Source organism: Octopus bimaculoides, chromosome 17 (assembly GCF_001194135.2).
Source record: "Octopus bimaculoides isolate UCB-OBI-ISO-001 chromosome 17, ASM119413v2, whole genome shotgun sequence".
NCBI classification, from domain to species: Eukaryota; Metazoa; Mollusca; class Cephalopoda; order Octopoda; family Octopodidae; genus Octopus; species Octopus bimaculoides.
The window spans coordinates 36,616-46,677 of record NC_068997.1 but is presented as its reverse complement, the minus strand read 5'-3'; the positions used below and the strand labels follow the sequence as shown (position 1 = coordinate 46,677).

At 38.3% G+C, this 10,062-nt stretch overlaps 1 protein-coding gene across 2 annotated transcripts in view; it reads left to right on the top strand.

Moving 5' to 3' along the window:
• The window catches only part of LOC106869329 (spatacsin), a 110,830-nt gene that overhangs the window by 72,389 nt on the left and 28,379 nt on the right, over nucleotides 1-10,062 (top strand). For both annotated transcript variants that reach the window (XM_052974099.1, XM_014915038.1), the window contains exons 34-36: nucleotides 2,253-2,390; nucleotides 3,446-3,515; nucleotides 8,941-9,099. In XM_052974099.1, coding sequence (XP_052830059.1) covers nucleotides 2,253-2,390; nucleotides 3,446-3,515; nucleotides 8,941-9,099 — 367 coding nt within the window. The remainder of the gene's footprint in view (nucleotides 1-2,252; nucleotides 2,391-3,445; nucleotides 3,516-8,940; nucleotides 9,100-10,062) is intronic.

Below are 10,062 nucleotides of genomic sequence, written 5' to 3'. Positions count from 1 at the left end.
GAATGTATTCTTCTCTCCACGCCCTCCCTTTCATCTATGAATAAAAATCCCTCCCAGATTTTAAATAAAATCTAAAATATGTTTTTAGTCTGTGTTTCAGTATACCTGGGAAGTATCTGATGAATTCTGTTTTCAATTCAGTTTGATGGCTGATTTATTTTGTTTAACTCATAATCATGGTTACTGCGAATGAGAGTAGCGTCCAAGCAACTAAAACTGGGGCTGTATTTCTCTGCTGTATTTTGGGATGGTCGGTTTTTTTTTTTTAATATGCATTAGTCACATTTTACAAAATACGCATGGTCTTATATCTTATCACATCATACAAAAAGCGAGATACTTGACACTGCTTCTTAGCCACAAGATCTTGAATGTGTCGTTGAATGCCAAAGAGTGCACAACATAAGTCCCTTTCAACACTCAGTCTGTTTATGTAGCTGGTCTTGACAGGAGCGAGTGTGGAAAATGCAACTTCACATGGATCCAAACATAGCTAAGATCCAAAGAGCCTGATGTGAGATCAGCGGGTAAACAGGAAGATACTTGATCCAGAACATTTCAAGATCCATTTCTCTGAAGTCTTCCTTAGCTGGGGAATTGAACTTCAGCTCAAAAATCTCCTCTGCACTTCATCCAAAACATCATTTCACACTGAAATGGGTTTCTGATGAATTTCCAAGCTTAACGCTTTTCGTCTTTATCTGGGAAGTATCTGATGAATTCTGTTTTCAAGTCAGTTTGATGGGTGATTTTTTTTGTTTCTTTAACTCAGAATCATGGTTACCATGAATGAGAGTAGAATCCAAGTAACTATAACTGGTTGTATTTCCCTGCTGAATTCGACATTTCCAGAGGTGGAATTTGGCCATGAAGGTTCGAATGGTGTCATTAGTGCATGAAAATTTTGATGTTTTTCCCTTGTAGTTCAAAAGCATTCAACGCTTTGAAGATGTCCACCAGGTCAGCTAGAGATAGCTGGAAGCCTCCAGACTGGAACTTGTTATGGAAATCTGTCTCCTGCTGCAAATCTAGAAATATCGCTACTTCTTCTCGTAGTTCATAAAGCTGTCCAAGCATGTTCCCCCTTTGATAGCCATCGTACATTCATGCGAAAAAGCAATGCTTCATGTTCAGAACCCATATCTTTACACAACAGTTTGAAAAGACGACTGTTTAAGGCTTCACCTTTAACAAACTTGACAACCTTGATAGCCACGTTCAGGACATTTCTCATTTCAGTAGGTAAGGGTCTGGATGCTGAGGTTACAATGAAGTATGCAGTTTTTTACCTACAACAGATGGATTTTTTTTCTTTCACCCTAGTAATGAATCCAGACTGCAGACCAAGCATGGCTGGAGTTCCATCAGTGCCCACCCCTACCTGCGAATTGCACGGAAGTTGGTTTTCCTGAAAGAAGTTTGATACATCACGATAATTAGCAGCTGCTGTTGTACAACTAGCCATAGTGTGACAGAGCATCATTTCCTCTCTTACACAGTTGCCTGACACAAAATCAGCTGAGAACACTGATCAATATCAGTTTTTTCATCAGACTGGATGGTAAAAACAGAAGAATCTCTTACTTGGTCAAGAATTTAACCTTTGAAGTCTTGAGACAAGTCGTTGATCCTTCCCTTGACTGTATCGTTCTGCAAAAGCTTGTTTGCCCTGTCTTTGCCCAGAACAAGTTCTGTTGCACAGAGTAGACTTTGTAATCAACATGGCAATCTCATAAGAAGCTTACTTCACAGCAATGTTTTATCAGGTTCTCTTCCACTATGCAGCACCTTAACCAGGTATTTTCTACTATAGCTTCACGCTGAAAAATGCCATGTGAGGGAATTTAATAGATTAAAAACTTCAGAGAGTTGTGTGTGTGTGTGACAGAGAATGTGTATGAATGCATGAATGTCTTCCATGTTTGTCCCTGCTTTAGTTAAGCTGTGATGCCAACATTCCTTGTGAACATTCTGAACAGTCACTCTTGCAATATTGAAGAACTGTAGAATAAAGAAATCTCTTCCCTGGAAAACAGTTATGGGTTGACAATAAGGAGAGTATGTGACTATGAAAACCTTTTCTCCAATAACTTTATTGAAACCTGTATGCATATATGCACACATGTCTGTCTGTCTGACCCTTCATTTTCTTTTCTTTTCTTTTTTTTTTCTACTCTCCCTCTCATCCAATTCCTATGTCACCATTAGTTTCTGTCAATGAGTCTAATACAAATGTCATCTCTTTTTTATAGATTTTAGAAAAGAAATACGAGTTTGTGATCACATCAGATGAGTTCACAATTCTTGAAATGCTACTGAAAGTCAATAACAATGCCCGTTTTCAGTTAGCTAAGGAATTTCTTGCAACAAGCACAGTCTCAGACAATCAGGTAAGTGAATCCTCTGCGCCTTCTCTTTACATTTTACTCTGGTTGAAACTAAGAACTGTTAGCTTTTATACATCAGGATCATCCATACTGTTTTGTCTTAGAAAACAAAAATAAATTTTTCGGTTAAAATTCAGAAAATTAGAAAATTCCAAAACAGAAATAATACAATTATCTTTTTAATTTTGACTTGTGAACTATGATAAAAAGGCTAGGTAACATAGTAAAGGGGAATGCCAGCTACCATGAAAGAAGGGCCAAAACAAAACAAAACACACACAAGGGTTTGGTCAGTCTGGGGATAGATTAAAGAAACATTTGCATAAGGTACCATACAGTAGGATTGAACCTGGAATCCTGTGGTTGGGAAGCAAACTTCTCAGCTATACAGCCATACCTGAATCTATAGTCACGTCTGCACCCTTTCTTTCAGTCTTTCCGGTCCTGTCTCATGAAACTCCAGATGTCTTAATCCCTTGTAATGTTGATCAGCATGTCCATTAAAATTGTCAGTGGCAAATAAAAAGTCCTGAGGTCACTACCATTCATCTTGAAGCTAGTCAGCAGAAGAGCTTCTAAACGTGGTCCTTCTGTTTATCTTCTAATATCCAGGCAGTGGTAATCAAAAATAAACGTTGCTGCTATGGTTTCCAAGACTTGCTAAATCTTAATTATTTTATTCCACACTCTCACTGCCTCATTTACATTATTTGTCCTTTTCTCTGCTGACAATTCCCCCACTCCACATATCCTGCTACCCAGCCAGGAGGATTGTGATCCTCAGAAGATTTTGTTGATAATGGTTAAAGGACTGAATTGTCTCCCTTCAACTGTTAATTTTGTGTTAAATGAAAAAACAATACTTTCAGATGTGGAGGAAGAGAAAGCTTTATATTATTTCTACAACAATTGTTTTACACTCCAAACTGTTCATTCCCCTTGAGCTGATTTGGGATGATTGTCTTCCCTTAAAGGAGGAGTTGTCAGTCTAACAACTATTAACAGTTTTGATTGATGAAAAATGTTTCACAAACTATCTTAATTACATTCTATTTAAGCTTGCTGGGTTCCTGTCTGATGCTATAATAAAATCTCTGAAAGTGTGTGCCCCTGAATTGAGAAGTCCAAGTAAGTATTTTTTTTATAAGTATAGAATCATTGTTTTCTATTAGCCTGTCCCAAAGCTAATAGAATTTCGTATTTTCTGTTAGCTTTGGAACTCAAATTATGTTAATGTAACTAATAACACAGCCTTGCTAAAAGTTTCTGACTAAGGTTATTGCAGATGTGCTAAAATGTCACTGTGAATCTTCTGGTTATTATGCTTGGTAATGTATCCCCAAAGAGACAATTCATATTCTGCCCACAACAGAGACTTGGGAATCATATTCATGTTTCTGTCAATTAGTTTAGACCATAATATTCTAACAAGCTGATATTTTATATGTTAAAAGTGTCGTATTTAATTTATCCATTTTGATTTAATATTGCTGTTGAGAGACTGACGCATGGAGCACTTGAGTGATTATATAGATCATTATTTATCATTGTCATAAGTTCCACTTTTCCATGCCAGCATGGGATCTTGCTGAGGTGGACATTAAAACAGCTAGATGCCCTTTCTGTAGCCAACTCACACTGCTTTCCAAGTGAGATAATATTTCTCCATGGTCAGACATTTTCATTGGAAGATTGGGAATAAAAATATTACTTGCATAACATTAACATTTGTTATTTGGCACATAGTACTGAGGCAAAGAGACACTAACACACTCATACTCTGATATTCACACACACACGCACGCACGCACACACACACACACACACACACACACACACACACACAGGTGCCTTTTTTGTTTTCATCAACAAAATCCACACACAAGGCTTTGCTTGACCTTGAGAGATCATCATCATCATCATTTAACGTCCGCTTTCCATGCTGGCATGGGTTGGACGATTTGACTGAGGACTGGTGAACCGGATGGCTGCACCAGGCTCCAATCTCATCTGGCAGAGTTTCTACAGCTGGATGCCCTTCCTAACACCAACCACTCCGAGAATGTAGTGGATGCTTTTACGTGCCACTGGCACAAGGGCCAGTCACACGGTACTGGCAACAGCCACGCTCAAAATGATGTTTTTTATGTGCCACCTGCACAGGAGCTAGTTCAATGGCACTGGCAACAACTTTGCTCGAATGATTTTCTAACATGCCACTGGCACACGTGCCAGTAAGGCGACGCTGGTAACGATCACACTCTAATGGTGCTATTTACATGCCACTAGCACGGAAACCAGACAGTTGCTCTGGCAATGATCACGCTTGGACGGTGCTGTTAGTGCTCCACTGGCACAGGTGCTAGTCATTGAATATGGTTCAATTATGATTTCTGTTTCACTTGCCCCAACATGTCTTCGCAAGCGGAGTTTAGTGTCCAATGAAGTAAAAATACGAATAAGTGAGCTGGCTACATTTCTGGCAGAGGCCACAGATTATGCTCTCACTTGACTTGCCAGGTCTTCTCACATACTGCATATTTCCAAAGATCCCGGTCAATGGTCATTGCCTCGGTGAGGCCTAAAGTTCAAAGGTCGTGCTTCACCACCTCATCCCAGGTCTTCCTGGGCCTGCCTCTTCCACGGGTTCCCTCAACTGCTAGGGTGTTGCACTTTTTCACACAGTTATCCTCATCCATTCTTGCCACATGACCATATCAGTGCAATCGTCTCTCTTGCACACCACAACTGATGCTTCTTATGTTCAGCGTTTCTCTCAAGATACTTACACTCTGTCGGATATGCACACTAACATTACACATCCATCGTAGCATACTGGCTTCGTTTCTTGCGAGCTTACGCATGTCCTCAGCAGTCACGGCCCATGTTTTACTGCCATGTAGCATGGCAGTTCGTATACTTGTGTCATACAGTCTGCCTTCTATTCTGAGCGAGAGTCCCTTTGTCACCAACAGAGGTAAGAGCTCTCTAAACTTTGCCCAGGCTATTCTTATTCTAGCAGCTACACTTTCAGCACACCCTCCCCCACTGCTAACTTGGTCACCTAGATAGTGGAAGCTATCAACTACGTCTAGTTTTTCTCCCTGGAATGTGGCAGAAATTGTTTTCTGCACCTTTTCAGTGTTTATTGCTCCTGAGCATCTGCCACATACAAAAACTATCTTGGTAGTTAGCTTTCCTCTGATACTGCTGCACCTCTTATGTGTCCATAGCTTACACTGGGTACATCTTATAGACTTTCTACCTACGTCTTTTCTACAGATTGAGCAGGGCCATCTACCTGAAGGGGTTTGTGTTTTGTCTGCCTTCTTACCTATTAGGACTTTGGTTTTAGCTAGGTTGACTCTAAGGCCCTTCGATTCTAGTCCTTGCTTCCACACCTGAAACTTCTCCTCTAGTTCTGATAGTGACTCAGCAATTAAGGCAAGGTCATCAGCATAGAGGAGCTCCCAGGAGCATCCCATCTTTAATTCCTGTGTTATTGCCTGGAGAACTATGATAAATAGGAGAGGACTGAGGACTGAACCTTGGTGGACCCCTACCTCTACTCGGAATTCACTGCTGTACTCATTTCCAACTCTCACCTTACTGGCAGCATCTCTGTACATGGCTCGCACAGCTCTCACTAATCATTCATCTATCCCTAGTTTCCTCATTGACCACCAGATAAGGGAGCGGGGGACCCTTTCACAGGCTTTCTCCATGTCAATGAAAGCCAGATACAGAGATTTATCTTTGGCTAGGTATTTCTCCTGCAGCTGTCTCACCAGAAATATAGCATCAGTAGTGCTTTTTCCTGGCACAAACCCAAACTGCATCTCATCTAAACTGACTCTCTCCCTAATTAGTTGGGCTATGACCCTCTCCGTGACTTTCATTACCTGATCCAGCAACTTGATACCTCTGTAGTTGTTTGTGTCTAAAGCGTCACCTTTACCTTTGTAGCAGTTTACTATGGTGCCGCTACACCAGTCATTGGGTGTGACTCCTTCGTGTATCACCTGGTTAACTATACGGGTGACTAAGCTATAGCCGACACTGCCAGATATTTTGAGCATCTCTGCAGTGATTCTTGATGGGCCAGGGGCTTTCCCTGTCTTCATACTCTTGATCGCTTTATCTACCAAGGTACTGTCAATTAGGATAACTGGTCCCTCTGTTGGGTCGACCTTCGGCAGACTCTCTTTCTCCCATTCATTCTCTTTCTCTTGGCACTAAGGAATTCCATCTTTCTTTTTTTTTTAATTACCTATATATTAATACACTAAAGCTAAATACATGACACTGTCCCATGCTTAGTTTTAATGTTCAAACATATCTATATCATCTGTCACATAGATATACCAATGGATAGAAAATAGAAAGATAGATGCCTAGATATACTGGTGGATAGTGAAATTACCTTAATGATGTTACTCTCTTATATGTTCCAACCAGGGCACCATCATTATTCACAGGTAAAAACCATACCAGGCATTGGAGCTTGATGTAATCCTTGGACACATGAGATCCAATCAAACTATCCAACACATGCCAACATAAAACATAGACATTAAAGGATGGTGATGATGATGAATATTGTCATTTGACTCAACCCTACCCTGATATAGCTGCATATTTGACAGGACATCAGCATTAGTATTAAACTAAGAAATATTGGGCACAAATGCAATTATCAGGAAAAAAATTTAGACTGATTTTCTGTTGTCTTTATGCATATTAATACATTTTTAATAAATGTTAACTCACACATATACGTTCATATAACAGTAGTATATACACTCACAGATTGGTTGAGTGAAGTCATCTCAGTTCTGAAGGTTTCTATTCTAACATTCTTTAACACACCTAATTAGTTGTCACATTAATTGAATGTATATACTATTCAGAGATTACCATTTCTTATTACAGCTAATTATGTATTAATACAAACTAATTCAGGTAATGAAAATATTAGCTTTATACCTGTAAATTAATATTCTTTTCTACTCTAGGCACATGGCCCAAAATTTTTGGGGAGGGGGCCAGTTGATTAGATCGACTCCAGTACGCAACTGATACTTAATTTATTGACCCTGAAAGGATGAAAGGCAAAGTTGACCTTAGCAGAATTTGAACTCAGAATGTAAAGACAGATAAAATGCTGCTAAGCATTTCACCTGGCATGCTAACGATTCTGCCAGCTCGCCACATGTAAACTGATATTATTGAAGCTCTCATGAAGTAACAGATTTCTTATTATTTACATGAATGCACATCTCCGACATATTTTTTACCAATTGTTATTTCACACCAGTATTAAAATTATCCAATCTTTAATGTTCTTAACAATATTCAAACCAGCGATTTATTATTGACATAATTTTTTACCAACATTAAAAGCTATTTTTAAACTATTAAATATATTACAAACTACTCTTGTATATAAGAAATGCTTCGAATTGGTTAAAAACTCATTCCTCCCTCTCCCCGATACACTCCTATATCAATCTCCATCACAGCTATTTGAATCATTAAACCTTCTTGCATTATACACTTCAGAAACTAGCCATAAATTACCCATACTGCAAAGTTTGCTTTACCTTTTATCTTTTTTTGGGGGTTTTGATATAATAAAGTACAAGTCCAAGGAGTTGAAAGTGCAGAAGTGTTGGAATGTAGAACAATTGTGTCCTGAGTTCTTGGGAGGTGGATTTAATCTATTGTTCCCTTTCAAACTGCAACTTGGTCCTTAGATGGATTTAATGGAGTTCACTTTATTGCAAACATTCATGTCACTTCTCTGATTGGAACGTAACTCTTTCTCTCTTCTTCATAACAGTCTTTGAAGAATAAAATGACCATAAATGTACTCTTTCCTCCTAATCAATAGAAAAGAAAGTCAATCACCAATATATACCTCAGTTGGCAAAATGTAACAGTCACTCATATATACATCAGTCCCCATCCATACTACACTCACATTCATATTAATATATTACCTATATTTATTACTTATAGCCTCAATTCCCTTTAGGCCTTGTTATTTTCCATCCTCCTGTATAAGAACATATTGAGCAATATCTAGAAGGGATATTTCATAATCCCATCTAGAAATTGTTCTTTAAAATTGAAGTTCAGTTTCTTAGGATGATTCCAAACATAACATTTCTCAAAATCATTTCACTTTCATTCAGTGAAATCACTTTGTATTACTTAAGCCTCAGCTAATTTTGTTTTTTTTAATTATCTTCATTTGACCTTGACTTCAGAAATTCTTTTAAATTTCTCCTCTTCATGAATCCCACAAACCAGTGTAATTCACTTCTCAATTTCACTTGTTTCTATTCATGGATATTATCATCATAATACTACTATCAGCATCACAGCTGCTGTCACCACCACTGTCCACACACCCAAATGCCCACCCACTCATGGCACAAACTTTGATTCATAAAAATCTTGCCAGAGATTTTATTTTTGTTATTGTTTGTTGTTCCACATGATAAATTTCTTGAAATCATATCAATTAACATTGTGTATTTCCTAACAGGTCTAAATTCTCCATCATCTGTCTGCAATGATCTTATCTTTAACCCAATTGCTGGAGGAGAAAGTTACCAAATTCTTCAACTATGTCAAGATCCCAGTCAACTTGGCAACCGCTTATTGGATGCAGTAGCTTCATTAGCATCAGATACAAGTCAAGACAGTAAATATTTCTTCTTCCATTCCATTCCATTCCTGGAAAGGTTAAAATAACAATATCATATGCTTGATTTTTTTTTTTTTCAATTTTATTTCCTTCACAATTTTACACATGTTTTTAGCTTATTCATCACAGAAAAGCAGTAAGTTCCCAGTGAAGGTTTAAAAGTTATTTCAATTCCCAAATCTAACCATTTAACTTTTTTCTCATTGTTAATTCTCTTGAAAAAGGCTGGAATATCATAATTTTCTGTCTCCCAGCTTTTAAAATAGTATGCTTTATGAATGCAAATTGAATTGTGGTTGTATATGTTGTTGAGGGGTGAGTTTTGCCAACCTGACATGTTCCTCTCACATTACATAAACACAGAAGCCTTCAGTGATGTTGCCATACCTCGATGGTCTTACTGAATGATTCAGTTTATATATATTTATTTTTACTTGGTCAAATATCAACTTAATGGAACTGAGTTGTCATAAAATATCATTGTCCTCTTGAGTTTCATTGAGTCCTCAGTTATAATCATCATCATCTTCAGTAGCAGTGGCAACATAATTTCACTTTACTATACCTGTTAGCCATTTCATTTATCTTGAATTGCTTGTGCCAATGTCTTTGTTATATGGACTGTTAGATATGTAATTCGTCTGACGTTCCGTGTGTCATGTGGTTCGTCTGAGTTCATTGTTTCATTGTTGAACCTAAAGTGTCTGCTCACACGTCTAAGCGACAATGGACTCAGATGTCGTCGTGAAAAGTGCCAGTTTGCACTACCCAGTGTAGAAAACCTTGGACACATTTTGTCGACTGAAGGGATCACTAAGGGATCCAAAGTTGAAGCAGTCTTAAAGATGCCATCTCCAACGAACGAATCAAGCTTGAAATCTTTCCTAGGTTCAGTTCAGTTTTATGGAAAGTTTATCCCAAACCTAGCCAGTATAGCAGAGCCACTCTATTGCCTTACGA